The 19292-nt window shown below is 37.7% G+C and overlaps 1 protein-coding gene across 3 annotated transcripts in view; it reads right to left on the reverse strand.

Annotated features, from left to right (window-relative positions):
• The window catches only part of GRB14 (growth factor receptor bound protein 14), a 113708-nt gene that overhangs the window by 9026 nt on the left and 85390 nt on the right, over positions 1 to 19292 (reverse strand). For all 3 annotated transcript variants that reach the window (XM_024579861.4, XM_045187452.3, XM_024579862.4), the window contains 6 exons: positions 15841 to 15962; positions 13916 to 13990; positions 11028 to 11165; positions 6217 to 6327; positions 5928 to 6023; positions 115 to 195 (listed from right to left, as the gene is read on the reverse strand). In XM_024579861.4, coding sequence (XP_024435629.2) covers positions 115 to 195; positions 5928 to 6023; positions 6217 to 6327; positions 11028 to 11165; positions 13916 to 13990; positions 15841 to 15962 — 623 coding nt within the window. The remainder of the gene's footprint in view (positions 1 to 114; positions 196 to 5927; positions 6024 to 6216; positions 6328 to 11027; positions 11166 to 13915; positions 13991 to 15840; positions 15963 to 19292) is intronic.

Consider the following 19292-nt stretch of genomic DNA (forward strand, 5'->3'; position numbering starts at 1 on the left):
CCGAAAGGAAAGAATGTAATTGTTACATTAGAATGTTAATTATGATGTAATGCAACTATGAATTAAGATAACATAAATACCAAATGAAACATAGGTTCAAAATGGGGTCCTTACCATGGGCGATATACTCTGAGAACTGCAGCCGCTTCCACCTTGATATGGATGCACGTAATTCTGGTACAGCCGCATGCCGTACTGCGGAACGAAGGAATAAAGACACGGTCCCACCACTTTTATACGCGGGTAACTTACAGAAATCAACACCTTCATTAATTATACACCATCGATCCAAAAAATAACAATTATAAGCATTCCTTGAAACTCATAAGTTAAAGCAACAAAATTTTTGAAAGATAAACTTCTGGGCCTTAAAATGATATCTTTAAAAATAGTGATTTTTATTTGTGCCCCCTATTTAAGGTCTACCTCACCAGTATAAAGATCAGGGACTGACATTTCTACAAGATATTTTTAGCACCAACAGCAGTAGAATTGTTGGGAGGGGCACGTCATCTAGCAATAAGAAAGCTTACTTGGGAAGAAGTGCCAGGCTTCATGGTCCAAAGACTCTGCAAACACATCCTGAGCAAAATCAGGTAAAATTTACCGTAACTTTCAATCACTGGCTGATGAATTACATTGTCTCTTTGGTAAATCCACGTACTGGCCCACGTCAAAGATCTCTGGCCCTGTAACCTCCCCTGGTAACATGGCTTGTATGACACTGTTTCATGTTTGGTCTAAACTCAGGGAAATCAAAATGGTGGGGAATTAGGCCGAGTTCAGACCAAGGGTCACAAAATATAATGTAAATGGCAGTCGAGAAGAACTGTGGCATCTTCACTTTCAGGAGGTAGCATCATAAAACTCGGGCTGCCAGGCTACGAAGAGAAAATGGGCCTACACTATAGCACCGGACTATTAGTTTCAGAAACGTTAAGAATGCCAACTGCCGTGACCAGACTTATCTCCAGAGGTCCCCATCTGAAACTGGAAGATAACCCCCTTAGATTGAAATCACTTTGGTACAGAGAAAGAAAGAAAAGGAAGAAAGGATAAAAAAGAAAAGAAAAAAAGAGAAAAGAAAAAAGGAAAGTGAAGAAAAGAAACCAATGGGACAAAGGTTTTTTTGTTTGATTTGTTTTTGTTTGTTTGTTGTTCGTTTTTGTTTTTGTTTTTGCTACACTCTACAATTCCCTCCATTTCATGGATCCATAATGAACTTATTAAAATTAGGTCCTATCTATAAAAAAGACACACCATGGAAACCAATCTTACCCTTAGGGTGAATACCATTTAAATATTCCATCAGACTGTTTCTCTGCTAAAGACTATTTCCTTAAAAACGATTTCAGCAAAGTGCATACATCTGGTAATTAGGCAGAAACTCAGAGTGGGGTGAGAAAAGTCACTGTGTTCAAGATTTTGCTTTCAACCTGAACATAAACCCGCACTCATTTAAAATTCTCTGTGTTGACTTCTTTTATCCAATTATTTCCCAACTTTTAAAAATTATTTTTTGATTTAAAGTTTGATTGACATTAATGAGACTTAATAAAATTTATTATAAATAAACTCTAAGCCTACAATAATTTTAAAAAGAAGGCAGAGGAGCTCCATTCCTAGTGAAGTTCATTTTGGAGAATATACAATAACCTCCAACCAATACTGTCACAAGGTCCATGCTGCTTGGCCACCTTTTATTTATCTGCAGTGAAAAGCCTGCTACCAACTAATAAGACTGTCTTCTTCAGAGATGTATTGTCCCTGGTACCTGTGGTGTTGGCTAGTTGCTTCTGTGCTGTTGGAGGTCTTTGGTAGGCATTTAACTCTGGCCGAGGGGTAGGGCATGGGTCACTTTATCATTTCCCTGTCCCTATGGAGGAGTAGAGAAGGGACCAAAATACATTTGAGTGAAGCTAGCAGAGTTTTAATTGAAGGAAAGGGAAACAGACATGTAACTAGGACACTGTGGATGAGCAAATGCCTTTTCTAAGTCTCAGATTTTCTGATTCTGTATGTAACTGGGATTTCTCCAAAGAGAACAGGAGTATCTCCATCTGATGTTACCTGAAAATGAAAGGGAAATGGAAATAAAAGAGGCCAAATTCTGAGGGAGGCTATGTCTACTAAGTAGCATATAATGAAAACTAGAGGGTATTTCCAGTCCAGCCAACATAACATAGACTTACTTCATCCCTGCTCCTCCCCGGTAAGTACAGCAAGCCCTCAAATAATGTCGTTTGATCAAAACATTGATGAGAGAAAAAAAGAACTGACTCCTAGCTGGGGCCACTGTCTGTGTGGAGTCTGCACATTTTCCCCATCTGTTGGTTTTCTCTGGGGTCTCTGGTTTCCTCCCACACCCCAAACGTGCACGGGAGGTGAACTGGCGTGCCCGCACTGTCCCATCTGAGTGTGTGTGTGTGAGTGTGCCTGCGACGGAAGAGCGTCTTGTCCGGGGTTGGCCCTGCCTTGTGCCCTGAGCTGCCAGGATGGGCCCCGCCACCTTCAACCCTGAACAGATTGGAAAATCACTATCTCACTTATTTTTATACATATTTCTTAAATGTATGTAAAACTCACATTTATTTCAATGTTTGAGGTCTGTATTTAGAAGTTTGGTGATGTTTATTTGACCAGAAGTATACCATAGAAACTTAACTCTTGTTTTCATCAATTAGCCTTTGGTATATTGGTTTCATTACACATTGTTCCTAAAGTTGCAGTTTTCAAGAACCTATCAAGGACACTAAGTGAGGCTTTACTGTGCAACAATAAACTCTGGAAATAACATGATAGACAACCAAAGGTGAGGATCTAAAGATACCCCTAACACCAGGTGACCCCAGCTGCACCAGCCACAGGGATCCAACGGGAGCCCCATTGACAACCTGCCAGGAAAACCAACACAGCCCCCTATTAGCGCATCTCAGGTGTGTCTGTGCCAACAAGCCCAGGCTCATGAATCTGGATATTTTAAAGTGTAGAAGAGATCATGTCACTTTCCTGTTTGAAACCCTTCACCGGTCTCACTGGCCCCAAGATAAAGGCCCTTACTGGTGCTTGCCTCCCTCTCCAGCCCCAACTGGAAAAGCTTTACCATAATTGAAACAAATAGGGAACACCAATGTGGAAGCAGAATAATGGCAACCCCCCATCCCAGATGCCCACATCCTAATCTCTGGAACCTATGACTATGTTAGGCTACATGGAAACGCAGGATTAAGTTGCACGTGGAATTAAGAGTGCTAATCAAGTGACTTTGAAATAAGGTGATTAGCCTGGACTGGATCCAGTGTAACCACAGGGGTCCCTATAACAGAAGGGGGACCCAGAAGCAAAACAACCAGAGATACGGCAGTGGGAAAAGGACTCAGTGCACACTGCCGGCTGTGAGGGAGGACGAAGGGGCACGAGCTAGGGAATCTAGGCGGCCATGAAGGCTGGAGAGGGCAAGGAAACAGATTCCCTAGTCCCTCCGAAAGAGAACACAGCCCTGCTGCCACCTTGTTTTCAGGCGAATGAAGACCCCTTTCAGCCTTCTATGACAGTGGTGTCAGTTAATAAATTTGCACTGTTTAAGCCATGACTTTGGTGGTAATGTGTTATAGCAGCTCTAGAAAACTAATGTAACAGAGCACGTTGAAACTGGACGCTTATGACCTGCAAGTGGCTTTGACAGTCAGGTGAGAGAAAGAAGTGAGAAGGGGACAATCTTCCAGAAACGAAGCATTCTGTATATGAAAGGGTCATAAGTTCTTAGACACACATTTCTTTTCGGGTTTTAACATCTTTAAATTTGACTTATAATCCATGGCATCTTATATTCACCATGGGCCAACCAACTTGTCACCACCTGAAAGGGGCGGGATTGAGAAATCAGCAGCTGGCTAGAAAGACAACCCCACAGAGCAGAGCAGGGCACCCATCTGAGAGATTCAGCCTTCCCAAAGGTTTTGAGAGCATACGGCTGTATAGTCTGTGGAAAATAAGAATATCCTTGACTCAGAGGTGAAAATGATTTAGAAAAGCCAGACTTAGAATATAAAAAAGCTTAAGGATACCTCAACTAATTTATTTCACACATATTGTCATATATTTGTATATATGTATATATCTCTGTGTGTATACACAAAATTGATAAATGATGAAAATCTAAGTCTACATAAATCTAAGCTAACTAAATGAAAATAAAAATTATAAGTAATATGAAAGCATCATATCATAATTTTATTGGCATAATTATTTTTTTTCTAGTTACACACAAAAATAATGGAGCATCCTAGTGAAGTCAGTGGTGTGTTAGATTCACTGAAAGACTAATTTAAGGAAGTGGGCTTACCACCTGCTTCTGCTTTGGGTCCTAACTTTGAGCCCAAGTTAGAAGGGAGGAAGACGTGGCTAACAAGGTTGGAAAGCATGTCCTCTACTGGCTTTCCAGAATTCTGGTAGAAGGGGAGAGAAAATCAGAGACCTCAAGGTATTTTCTCTACCATATTCACAATAATCAAAGGGTACAAACAATGCAAATATCCATTAACAGATAAATAAACTGCTTATTTAACATACATAGACATACAGTGGAACATTATTCAGCCACAAAAAGAAATGAAGTACTACTGATGTATGCTACAACATGAATGAACCATAAAACATTATGCCAAGTGAAAGAAGCCAGACACAAAAAGTCACCTATTGTATGATTCTCTTCATATGGAATAGATAAATTCATAGAGTTAGAACAAAGGTTAGTGGATGCCAGGGGCTGGGGATAACTGCTTAATAGGTACAGTTTCCTTTAGAGGTGAAGAAAATAGTTTTTTTATTATTTTTTTATTTACTGATTTTGTGAGAGAGAGAAACATCAATTTGTTGTTTAATGATTTAGGCATTCATTGGCTGCTTCTCGTACATGCAAAGATGGGAGATCAACCTGCAACTCTGGCGTATCAGGATGATGCTCTAACCAACTGAGCAAGGGCCAGGGCAGGAAAATGTTTTGGAGCTAGACAGAGTCGGTGTTTACACAACATTTTGAATATACCAAATGCCACTGAGTTGTTCACATTAATCTCATTGATTTTGTATTATGTAAATTTCACCTCAATTTAAAAAAAATTAAAAGAATAAAAAACAAAACCCTCTTCCAAACCTGATATGACAACTAATCTGATTCTGATTATTCTGCCCTTCCTCAAAAGGAAATGGTTAATAATTTTATAATTTTAAATTTAAAGTTGTGTTAAATTTACTAGCAGGTAGGTTTCAAATGTAAATGTTTTCTATGCATTCTGGAAGAAATCAATTCTGTGTCTTCTCTATCTACCTACCTTTAGAACATCCTTATTCCTTTCAAAATGTTAACCCACAAATTATACTTATAAAAGTTGTAATTCCTACTTAACAGAAAGATAGATGCTTTAATAATGTATCTATAGTAAACTTTACATAATAATTTGAGTTATACTTAGAATAGAAAGCAATTTATACAACACAAAAAATTAAATACAAAACAATTACACTAAAGATATCCAGGTGGGCACCTATTAAAATGCACTTCATAATGAATAGCTGGATGGCAATGTTTTTAAAATACACACTAAGTCATGTACAGGAGAAGTTTCAATCAGTCCTACTGGCAATAAATGTATATTCTTAGGCAAAATTAAAATCAGAACATTTCTAAAAGTAGAATACTTCACACAAAAGAGAAAATGTATTAGGTTATTCCACTCTACTCTGCAAATGTTTATCTTTTAGAGAAAAATAACATAAATACACACATTGGGCGGTGGTGATTTTACTTCTTACTCACACACCCACACAGACTCACGGCAAATCTCTGCACTCTGAAATACAGCTATTTTCAAACCTTGATGGTACGCCCGGCATTTAATAGAAAGGCAAGATGGCAGTGAGATTACCTTAAGCAATCTAATCGCAGTCACCCAGCACGTCCTGCTCTGCTCTTCTTCTGCACAGAGCATTTTCAGGTCTCGGGGCCCCCGCGCTTTGTTAGGCTAGAAGGCCACAGCACATTGTTTATCGTTAATGCATATCTTGAAGGTAACACCTGTTGAAATAAAAGCCACTAAAATTCTCCCATATGTGTAAGAGAAAGCTGTCTCTTTTTAAAAGAAACTAAAAGAAACCCAGGCTTACCTAAAAGGCTGAGGCTTGCTTTATTCATCTATCAAAATATTAAGCCTGTACCTTAAAGCAGAATCCATAGTTAGTTGGTGCTCCATGTTTTTTTTTGCCTGCCAGTGACACATAAATATCACTATTGCCAAATTCGCTGAAAAACTGCAAATGCCGGGGTTCCTTTAAAAAAAAATATGTATGTGAGTGTTGACACAGGTCCCTAATTTTGCAGTATCTATTTTATATTTCTATTATATTACATAATTTATATCTTGGCAAAAGTGATCCCAAATAATGTCCCAGAAACAAAAGGGAAGAAAAGCTAAGACACCATATTCTTAAATAACCAGGAGCTTGATACCATATCATTTAATTTGAGAAGTGGTAACTTGTTTATAATTTAACTTCCAATAAAATATACAAAAAAAAATACAACACTTTCCTATTCTAAAATTATTCCCTTTCACCAGCATTTCAAGGATTTTGAAGGAGAGAAGACAGAAAGAATGGCTTTTGCAAATGTTTTCCTTTCTGGGTTTCAAATAATGGCATTTCTCGAAAAGGAAGAAGGATGGGTTAAGCTTCCACAGCAGTTAGAGAAGAAAAAGGCAACACAGACAATGATTCCTGCTTCATTCGGAAATAACCATCCCTCACGTCTGTGTACTGCCTACCACACCACAGCAAGCAGTGAGATAGGAGACGCGACTATTTTCCTTTACTGAAAGAAGGAAGCCTGTTCCGATGAGCTCAGGGAAATTACTTGGCAGTGGGATGTATCTGATTTTCAAGGCAAAGTGGAATCATGAAGTTATTTCTTCTCGGAGAAATCCATAAGATTTAGAACTTGTCATAGGAAATCACTAGGCCATATTATTCTGTGATAGGTTAATAACTTGGAGAAGTGTTCAATTCTGGGGTTGAATATATAATCAAAACTGACCAAAATATGTCTGTTCTTTAAAACCCGGCTGCTAGCTGCAATGGCTCCTGACCACACCAGCATTACCTGGGAGTTTGTTAGAAATACAAAATCTCAGGGCCCACCCTAGACCCATTGAATCAAAATCTGACTTTTACCAAGGTCCCAGGTGATTCATATGAACTGAAATTTAGTAATGCTCTAAAAGAAAAAAAGAAAGAAGGAGAGAGAGAGACAGAGAGAAAGGAAGGAGAGAGAAAAAAAAACAGAGCATTCAGCAATTTGAGCAACCAGTTCACACCCAAATCCAAAGAAGCTGCACTCACTCACCAGCAGGCTATGCTGCCCCTGATGACCGGTACAGTGACAATATCTATGTATGTCACGTTTCTCTACGTGTCACTGTTTTTAGGCATTTTGATCTAATGAATGACTCTAGGTCCCAATTCCACACACACAAAAAAAATACAGGACAGAAAATTGCAAAGATAGACCCAGCCTAGAGCCTGTGGAACAAAGGAGGAGAAAGGAAAAAGATACTCTTGTTGGCATGGCCTTTAAAGCTGAATTCCTAGGTAGAAACTGATTTGTTAGTATAAAAAAAGTCTGATTTCTATGAAGATGAAACATGACCGTCCCCACCCACTGATACTGTACAAGTCAATGTCACTGAGTGGTTCAAATGTGAGAAAAAGGCAGCTCAAGAAACACTCGAAGGCCATAGAGGCATGATGAGTTTCCTCCTTTGATTGATTTTTTTCCCATTGCTATAGGCATATCAGAGCTCATGGCATTACAAGACTACAAGGCCGAGTTGGCATGGTTAGTGAAAGCTAAGCGTGCACTTGTATAACATGGGAGGGGTTGGCGAGGAGGGGGTTTCTCTATAGTTATTAGATGTTTCTCTATAATATAAGCCACAGGCACATCTTCAAGGCTAACGGCAGTGGTTATCTCATTCCTTCGCAGCCTACATCTTTAGAAAGTAAAATAAGTTGAGACCCTTCTTACAGGAAAAGGGCAAGATATGGACTATGTGCCAGGTAGAAATGTCAGTATTAGATACCAGATAATCTACATAATTTAAAGCAGTCATTATTGAGGTTATATTATTTATATATATCATTTATATAATGTATATCATCCATTATCATATCATACTTGAGGTTAGGTAACACCGCATAGTTCTTTATGAGGGGAACTTAAAATCATTTGCATGTACATTGAACATGAGCTTACTAGGCAAGGCTAAAGAGAATATTATGAACTGATGCACAGCAAACTCAGACAGCATTGAAAAGAGCTAAGGTCCAGACCGCAAATCGGGATTTGATGCTTAGGATTTTGCCTAGCCAAGGGGAAGACCATTGCAAGGATAAATGCATGGATCAAGTAGAAGGAAGAAGAGCTATGCTGTATAATGAGTAGAGAAGAAAGAGGGTGAAGGGTGAAGTTGATTTTAATGAGAAACCTGTTGCAGAACTAAGAATTCAGGAAGCGATATTATCATATCCTCCAGGGAAGAATCACTGGGGGAAAAAAAACAAAAACAAAAACACCACAGTGAGCCCTGGCTGGTGTGGCTCAGTAGATTGACTGCCTGCGAACCAAAAAGTCACCGGTTCAATTCTCAGTCAGGGCACATGCCTGGGTTGTGGGTCAGGTCCCCAGTAGGGAGTGAGCTAGAGGCAACCACACACTGACGTTTCTCTCCCCTTCTTTCTCCCTTCCTCTTCCTCTCTCTAAAAATAAGTAAATAAAAATGTTAAAATTAAAATAAAACACAGTGAGATAAGCAAGATTTAAAAAGTACTTTTCTCTGATTTTAAAAGCAAAAAGATGATCCACTGCACATTTGTTCAAAAGACATCTCCCTGTGCACTTTCATACACTAGGAACATTGAGAAAAGAGCAAGTTCATTAAAGTGGTAAAAAAGAGTCTAAAACGTTAATTGCAAAAATGGGTAATTATTCATCCTAACATTATTTATGATAAGAAAATGTGAAAACTAATTTAGATGGTCATGAAAAATTAGTTAAATGCATCTCTATGATAAAACACAAGCAGTCAAACAATATAATCTTCAAAATAAAAGATTTCTGTAAGGGGAAGAGGTCTAAATTAGTCAAGCCCCATTCCTTGAAGCATCCCACCACTTACACTCTCACACACATGTACACAAACAGCAACAAAGAAACCAGCATGTGAGGAAAAGGAGGAAACCATGTAAAAAACAGTTGGGGAAAACAGGGAAAAGAGAGTCAGGGATCACTCCTTTGCAGCTCCTATTAGGTCCTGTGAGGACCACTACCCAAATAATTCGCCCCCATCATTAACTGTGCTCTGGGATGCTTCACCCTCAGCAGTGTATCTAGAACTAAGATCACCAGTATCTTACTTCTAAGATAATGACCTTTTAGCAAGCCTCTTATTCCTGTTTGTTCTACTACAACATGTTCTATTTTTTTCTTTCTTTCTCTAATAACATTTTAATGCTTCCTCTTCTTTTATATCAATCGGTCACATAAGCACAGCCATTTTCTATTTAATTTGGCATTTATCCCCTTCTTCCTCCACTGCTCATCCTAGGTTAGATCCCACCTACACTTTGAATTACCAAATTATCATCTAATTAGCATCTCTGTCGTTCACCCCTCCCTCTCTTCCTCTCTCCCCCTCTCCTGCCTCCCTCCCTGGCTCCCTCCTCTTCTCTTCTTCTCTTTCTTCTTGATTTTTTAAAGCTCAGTGTGGCCACACTAATATATTTTTTAAAAATTCTCACCTGAGAATATGTCTTTTTGTTTTTTGTTTTGATTGATTTTAGAGAGCAAGGAGTGGGGGGAGAGAGAGAAACATTGATGGGTTGCCTCCCTCATGTGTCCTCACTGGGCTCTCACCTGCAACCTAGGTATGTGCCCTGCCTGGGGATCAAACACACAACCCGTTTTTTTGTCCAGGATGACACTCCACCATCCAAGCCACCTGGCCAGGTAAGTCATGCTAATCTTACAACCTGATCATTTCACTCTCTTATTGAAAAATTTTCACTGGCTTCCTATAGTGAGTTGAATAAAAGCTTCCCCAAATATATGTTCGTGTCCTAACCCCTGAGAAACTATGACTATGACATAATTTGGAACAAGGGTCTTTGTAGATGCAATTAAATTAAGGGTCTCAAGATGAGATCATTTTTGATTATGCAGTTGGGACCTAAATCCAATGGCAAGTGTCCTTATAAGAGACACAGGAAGGCAGAGACAGAGACTAAAGTTAGGCAGCCACAAGCAAAGGGGCACATGGAGCCATGACTAGCCAAGACAGCTAATCCTAGTGAAAGTTGAAAGGATCAAATAATGGGAATGTGAAATAAATAATGGATAAACATCTCCAGCATAAAAGAAAAATAGGAATTTAAAGATTGAATGCATATGTTGAGAATCAAGCAAGTGTTATCAGAATATATTTGAATGGACCTAGAAATCTGGCTAGAAAATTACTGAATACCACGGATTATAATAATGTTGGAAAACAGACAAAGAAAAATGACTGTTACCATAAAGAATCAATAATGTTGTCATGGACAACAGATGCATGAAAATACAATTAAAATAACCTCTTGTGAAAACTCTCAAGAATAGTTTCACTTGAAAGATATCACGGCATTGCATACAATGTGAAAGCTTATACAACACAGACTATACGGCCTAGGCTACGTCTACTAGACTACACAGAAACACAGACTGCGTAATGCTGGGCACTGTGGGAATCACACGTATGAGTGATTATGTATGTGGGTATAGGCATCTGCTGAAGAGTTAGTTTTTAAACAGGTTATTACAAATGTTCAAATCCAAAGATTTTACCAACTCTTGAGATCAAGTAAGAAAGTAATAAAAAGAGTAAAATCCATTTTAACTTATATATGATTTATAACACATTGTTGATATTTCCAATTACCTTAGATGTCCCTTTAGTAGAAAAATATAAACCAGATCTTCTTAAAAGGAAGTAAATCTTTTTCCAGGACTTCCTTCCCTGTTCTTTTGCATGTAAGAAGCCATGGATTTCAGGATATGTGCTTGAACTCAGAAACATCTGGAAAAAGAAAATCAGACACTCCCATATGGTTTTTGAATCAGTGATATTGTAACTTTATATTATCATGTTAAGATTTCAAATATGAACATGTAATATCTAACAGTATCATTACAACTTATATATTGTTACAGAAATGACAATATACATAAAAGAAATCGGCCTTTAACTTAAAGTTCCAAATGAAAATATGTTCACAAAATTATATTCTAAATTATGATCAGTACTTAGCCAAATACCAAAATTATAAGCTAACTGAAATGTCCATTCGAAAAGTTGGATTTCATCAAGGGAGTTAAGTCCTGACACTTTTCATCTTTTTCTATGATTTTCCCTAAGAACTTATCAGTTTCAACTTCATTATGGTGTAGGACAATTCTGTCTTCAATTATTCAATATTAAGAAAGTTAAGCCCAGGTCACCTCCCTGATGAGGGTCAAGCAAACAATCTCTTCTTTTGTCTCTAGGTTCTCAGTTGTGAGCAGGAATACCAGGCTGTGAATTCTAAAGAACTACAACAGTATCTTCCATTCCACATGTTCTTCTGCAAAGTGATCCAGCCACTGACCCATAAGGAAGTGGAGTCTATGTCTTCATCTCCCTCGAATCTCAGCAAGGCTTGTGACTATTCTGACCAACAGAACTAGCTAAAGGGACGGTTAGCGCATTCGAACTATAGTCCTTAACTAGCTTGATGGCTTCCCCTACTTAACTCTTGGAAGCCAGCTGTCACATAAGAACCGTGACCACCTTGAGACAGCTATGTGGTGGATAGCCCTGGAGGACGAGGCCCCATGTAGAGAGAGACAGGCTGAGTAGTACTGGGCAGATATAGAGAAAAGCCAACTTAAAAGGGGATCTTCAACCCCTCTGTGAATCAGTGTGTCTCAGAAATGACCCACCCAGGTAAACCCTTTCAAATTCCTCACCCACAGATTTGTTGTCAAGATGTGGGTTGTCAAGATACTTAAGCCGTTAAGATTTGGAATAAGCTGTTACACAGTAACAATTAACTGACAGACGTGCTGGTCAGGAAACAAGAGTGAAAAGGAATAGCTCTGTCGGAGTGGCTGTGCTGAGCACCTCTAATAAGACAATGAAAATGCACTGGCATCTCATTAAAAGAAGAAAACGAAAATGCCTATGAGTAAACAAATGCAAAAAGGTAAAACTGAGAGTGAGAGAAATTATTAGCTAAAACACTGTAACATTACAAAATGCTACTCGGGGAAATGCTGCTAGTAGATATTTATGTTTTTTAAGTAAATTACTAAAAACAATTTCAATTTAATGAGCCACAGATATCAATTAATTGACATGCAAAGAAGGCAACTACATTTTTTAGTTTGAGTGCTTTCCAAGTTATTAAAGCAAACCAATTAAATTTTAAAAAGGGAGTCACAGAGGTCACAGCAGAAAAAGAAGAAATGCTTTAAAAACGGGAAACATTGCCTCTGTGGACAGAAGAGGTCGGGGCCACATGTGCAAATGTCTGATTCCAAGGCTATGATTTTCTTGTGTTTATAACGTGGCATTAAAGTAATATAACTACATTATAGGAGAGTTTGGGAATGGGGGTGGAAGGAAAACTCCAACCCACCATCCGGTCGCATCCTGGTGGTGAGAGGCTGACAAGGCTTGGGAGCTGGGGTGCCAGGAGCCGCCACCGCCATTCACCCTAATAGTCTGATGGGGTGTCTGTGAAACCCAGTAGCATATAAGTAGCTTTGAAAAAGCATCTCTTGAGACTAATCATATTTTTATTACATTTTGAGGTGTATGAATGAAATATAACATATTAAAAAGCTCACAGAAAACAAATCAATCATACCCAATATCTATATTATTTACCAGTATATTTAAATATCAATATATTTAAAATAGTATCTATATTGAAAATATTAAATGAAGATATTAAAAGTTTTCTTCACTTAAGATCAGAGAACACTGAGTGTGTTTGGGGACACCCAGGGCCTAGATCAAACAGCAGTATCTTTATAAAGATATTGCTCAGGACAAACCTGCTGACAACTATAGATCTTCTGGTATAAAATCCACTGCTCTATCAAGAATAAAATAAAATAACTGAAATCATTCTTTTACTGTAATGAAAATGACTTGGAAAATGATCCCCTAACATTACTGACAGTTTGGAAGAAATGAGCCCAATAAATGCAAAACCAATGAGACTTTTCATTAAGTAGCCAGTACTCTTATTTCAGCCATAATACTTCACAATTCTACTCAAGTATTTCTGTCTTATGTAGTACCGATATTAATGTATAAAACAGATATATTTTGTATCTTTTTTCTCCTTTCATTTAATTGCTAAATATTTTATTACAGATAGGATTGAGGGCATTTCTTATAAATCTTAATACTAAATACCAACTAGTAAAATATCTACTATTTAATGGAAATTTTAATTTTTCAAAAGACTAACAATCTTTAATCACATCACAAAACAAAACTGCAAGTTTCCTTTCATGATACACATTCCTAAACATTTACAAACCTTTGACAATTAGCCAAGCCTGGGAAGAGTAACATTGTTACTGGGTCCTATTGACTTAAGAAATTCTTTATCCAGATTATGCTCTTGTCTTTTCCTTCCTATTCTTTTCAGTTTTACCTCTAGCAAAATTTAATCATTCAAGACTTAACATTTCAAATTTGAGACATTTATACATATGGACCTTAAAGTTTCCCTTTAGTATTACTTAACACATTTTAATGGAAGTATATTTTACCTGCAAAATCTGTGCAGGGGATATTTCACCATTGGTTTCAGTTGCAAAAGACACCATATGCTCTGGAAAAAAATACTGATGGAGAGATACAGGTTATATTATCCCAAAACCTGTGCTAGAAAAGATTCAATTATGACCATTGTAATCTAAAGCTGAAGTTCTTCAAATCAGCGTGTTGAAAATTCACTCAAAGTGCTTTTCAAAATGACACTCCATGGACTTTACCTCGAGGTATGTTAATGGAAAGGTCAGAATTGGGCCCAGAGCAGCAAACACCTCCAGAGGAGGCCCACGCAGAGATTCACCTACCTCGTGTCACACAAAACTCCACCCCCAGGGTGACAGTGGGCTTGCTCCCATTTCTCTCCCCTGAGCCCTGCAGCTACTCTAGCAGTGCTGAAGGACCTCAACTCCATTTCAAAGTCAAGCTCACAGAAGTAAAGGGTGTACCCAAGGTCATAGCCCAAACTGTAGAGGAGCCAGGGCTTAAACTAGAACCAGGGACCGAAAAGTCCAGTCTTTTCCACTCACTGTTTTTCCAAACTTGTTTCATTATAAAATTCACCCAGAGCAGTTGCTTGACATAGGAATTCCTAGGCCTCACTCCTGAATGATTCCGCAGTTCCAGTAGCTCCTGGATCCTGTGTTTTTAACAAGCCCTCTCCCCTTCCCCTGGTAATTTTTATGACCAGACAAGTTTGGGAAAATGTATCTTACACTACCTCCTTTAGGACAGGTTTTTCAACATAAGTCCTATTAACATCCAGTCTAATAATAATACTGTGTTGCAGGGGTAGGGAGAGCTGCCTGTGCCTTGTAGGAGGTTCAGCAGCATTCCTGGCCTCTGCTCACTAGCAGCCCTCCCCATCCCCGCTGTGACAACCACAAGCAGCACCAGGCACTGGCGGATCACCACCCCAGTTGAGAACCACTGTTCTAGGTCTACAAAATGGACGCACAGCCTGTTTAAATTTTCAAAAAATAGGTAAAACCCAAAATGAACACTAAACCATTTTTCTATAATGATGATTTTTAAATTCTTGGTTTTTATAAAGAGTCACATGAAAACAATTTCCTTTCAAATCTAATTCTATTTAATTTTTATTAGAACTCTTATTTTCTTTGGCATAGATCATCCATTATGTTTCTATTAATAGGTTCAAATAAAAGAGAATATAAGAGGTCTTTTGGGGTTTGAAAATATTCTATTATGGTGAGTATCATATATTTTCCATAAAGGATTATTTCAATCTAATTATCCAAAATGCAGTGTAAAAAATGCTATAGCTGCAAAGACCAAAACAATTTAAAATAATGATTTCAAAGGCTATTCTGACTTCTAAACCTCTCTCGTCTTCATTAGAACGTGACATACCTTTATTTTATTTTAACGAGACTACAACGAAGGTAGTATTTACTAGATAATTTACCTGATTCCTACCTTGCTCACTGATTACTGCAGAAAAAACAAAATAACTGGCAACAGCAAGCCTCTATCTAGTCAAACTTAAATTTCTAGACTAAGTTACAACACCCCCAACAATCATCGATCTTTTGAGTTTAGACATTTTATATTTTAAATATCCCAAATTCTCTGAAAAGGGCTAAAATATAATATTTTGGACTCTGCTTTCAGATACTTAACAATTCATTCCCTAAATCAAATGTATAGATTTGTTTTTCTTAAAAAGCAAAAACAAGAAGCGAGAGTTCTTGAAGACCGTGTAACTGAACTTCTGTGATGAAGCTGACTAATCAACTGTAGAGTAAGAAGAAATGTGACTCATTATAAAGGGTTAGGATTCTTACCCACATGTTACCAAATAAGGAATTATATTTTATTTACAGTTACACTTCACATGAACTAAAACAAAATTTAACTAGTTCATTTATTTTTCATAGCTATTAATAGGGATTTCACTTACCATTGGATTTTTAAAGAATTCATATTTGGCATAATTTTTTCTAAAGTATAGCTTATTTTCTTCTTCCATTCCCCAGTTAGACAGCACTTCAGTCACCAGCTCATGGTCTTCTACTGTTCTTTCTGTAAAGAATGTTTCAGTGAGTATGTCAATGGATGAATGGATGGATGGATGGATGGATGGATAAATGGATAAAAAGCCAGGTAGACAAATATATATATATATATATATGGATATATAGATATCCATACAAATATACAAAATATATTTTCTATGTATATTTATTCAAAATAGAAAGTTTCAACTCAATTTTGAAAAAGCCAGACTGACAAAACTTCCTTCAATTTTCAATTAGTAATAACTGATTTTTATACCAAGGCAGACTATAACCTGAAAAGAAAAGTGACAAAATATTACAATGTACTTTTTGCTAATTCTGAATATGCTTTACTTGATATGTAAATTATAAGTTTGATAACAAATCTGCATCAAGAATATGGGAGCTATTCTTTTTTTCCAACTCATCATGGTGCCAAAACTAGAATATTTGCCTTCAGGTTGAACAATTCAGCCCATGAAAAGAAGAAAAATTTTGACAGGTTCAATATGCATTTAAGACCTATAATCTGGATAGTTAAGAAAAGCTAAAATAAATGCTTTAAAAGGAAAACATTAATGCAAGTACATAAAATTTTTTAAGAAACCTAATGTCTTGAGGCACTTTACACTTTTAAAACCAATGTTCAGGGAAATAGGTATACTTTGTATTAACAATGAAGACATAGGTAGGGTGGGAAGGCACTAAGGAGGAAAGTCACTTAAATGAAGTAAGCAGACAACTTTAAAAGGGTGACCATAACATGTAAAATACCTATTTAATAAGACACTGATATTCTTAGCAGCAATATTCCTAATAGTCCCAAGCTATAAACTACCCAAATGCTTATCAACATGAGAATAAATAAATAAATTTTGTAAAAGCACACAGTGGAATATATACTACAAGAACAAGCAGTTTTATGCATGAATTTCACTAACATAATATTCAATAAAAGAAGTCAGACACAGAGAGTACATACTACATGATTCTACTCAGTAAGAAGGTTCAACACAGGTAAAATAAATCTATGGTGTTAGAAATCAAGGTAAAGAGGATGGTGGGTGAGTAAGTAGGGTCTGGTGGGAACCACAGGGTATAGAAAATATCCTGTAGATCTGGGTGTTGAATACTCAGGCATATGCAATATCTGAGAATTCATCGAGTTGTCCAATATGGTTTGTTCACATTTTTAAGATAAGTGATACTGCAATAAAAAGTTAAAGTAGCTGTGAAATTACCAATGCAAAACAGGAAATAGAGAACAGTCAAATAAGATACATAGAAATCCTCTGCGTCTTCTAGGACCTCTGTGAAAAGTATCTGTGTCTCAGAAATTCAACACTCAGTAGTGATCTGTGACCTCTAACACCCAAACCCTTGAAAGTAATGTCATACTTAAATAGGAGCTTATTCTCTGAAAGGACGTTCTTGTGAGAGTGCTCAATGAATATGGATGAGTCTGAGCTGAGTGTGCGTCAGCACTCTGGGTTCTGCCCCTAACTCGGACTGCTCTTTTTCTGTCTCACTATCTCCGTAGCTCCTTCTCCCTCCCAAGATGCAATTCTTGGCTCAACTCTTCTCTTTCCCTTTCTCTAAATTAATTCACGCTTCCCTCTTTATCCATCACGTCTGTCAAGTTCCCTGAAGTGAAGTCTCCGACTACGGCTGCTTTCACTCACACTCCAGTGCTAACTGCTAGACTTTCCACCACCTCAGACAGTTTGTCTACAATCCAAGTCAGTACGGCAGCTCCTAAAAATACTAAACAATTTCATCAATTCCCCTCCTGAGTGCATAAACAAAAGAAGTGACAGCAGGCACTGGAACAAATATCTACATACCAATGTTCATAGTAGCAACATCCATGACAACCAAAAGGTGGAAACATCTTAATGTCCACCAACAAATGAATAGACAATGAAAAGCAATACAGACATACAATGGAAAAATTAGCCTTAAAAAAGAATAAAGTTCTAACAGATGCTACAACATGGATGAATCTTAAAAACATTATGTTTTGCAAAATATGAAAGACACAAAAGAACAAACACTGTACAATTCCATTTACACAAGGTACTTAGAATAAACAAATTAATGGAGACAAAAAGTAGAGTGGTGGTTGTCAGGGACTGGGGAAGGGAAGCAATGAGGAGTTATTGCTTAGTGGGTTGAGTATGGAGAGATAAAAATGTTCTAGAGGTGAATGTTGGTGGCTCTATAACATTATGAATATACATAATTCCAGTGAACTGTACTCTTAAAATGGATAAAATGATAAATTTTATGTTATGTGTATTTTAGCAAAATTTAAAAGAAACAAAGTCCTCTTCCTTTTTCCTTCTCAAACTGCTTTTTCCTCAATTCTCCTATCTCCATTACATCTTTCTCCACATATACTTCAATATCCTCTACTCTCGCCATCCCCGATACCAGGGATTCTTCCTCTGAGTGTCTCTCACACAATCAGCCCCTACCCATTCCCACTATCACCATTCCTTTTCAAACCTTCGCCTTTTCTTAACTGATCTCCAAGCCTCCACTTTTTCTTGGTCTTTCAATCCAACCTGAACACTAATATCACAACAGACCTCATGAGCAGTTTGTATCAATGTGATCCCTGCTCCAAAAGCTTGTGGGCTTCCCAGCTTGCTATGAGACAAATCCATGTAGTCCAGCAGTTGTAACTCACTTATGTATCCATCCATTAGACAAATATTTATCAAAAGCCTACCAAGTGTCTGACAATCATCTTGGGGCTTGAAATTGTGTGTAAAATGTAAAAAATCACTGCCTTATGGAGCTTTCATTCTGATGGAAAGACATGGACAATGAATAAAATGTTAAGTCTTAAAATGTTGCTATAAATACGACATAGAAAAATAGAATGGAGAAGAGGAAGAGAGGAGGGCACAAGGGAAAGGAGTCCATTTTCAATAGCTTGCCAAGGAAGGTCTCTTAGAGAAGGTAATATGTGAACAAAGACCCAGAGGAGAAGAGGACATAAGCCAAGCAGGTATCTAGAGGAAGAAGAAGCATGAAGCTCCTGAGGCAAGAGCAAGGATGATGTGTTTGAAATACAGCATGAGGTTAATGTGGCTTATGCTGAGTGAGCAAAAGGCAGAGGGCCAGAATAGGTTAGAGAATTAATGGCCTGGGGAGACTGGATAAAGCCCCGCAGTTCATAGTATGGATCTGGCCCTTCCTCCGAGTTAGATACGAAGTCATTTCAAAGAGAACGAATATCATGAACTGACATATTTTCATTGCATTACACTGGCTGCTAAGTGTAGAACTGATCCTAACAGGCGTAAAGATGGAAGTAGAACATTGTAATTAGAAAGGGGATGATAGA

The sequence above is a fragment of the Desmodus rotundus genome, chromosome 2 (assembly GCF_022682495.2).
Source record: "Desmodus rotundus isolate HL8 chromosome 2, HLdesRot8A.1, whole genome shotgun sequence".
In the NCBI taxonomy this organism is placed as follows: Eukaryota; Metazoa; Chordata; class Mammalia; order Chiroptera; family Phyllostomidae; genus Desmodus; species Desmodus rotundus.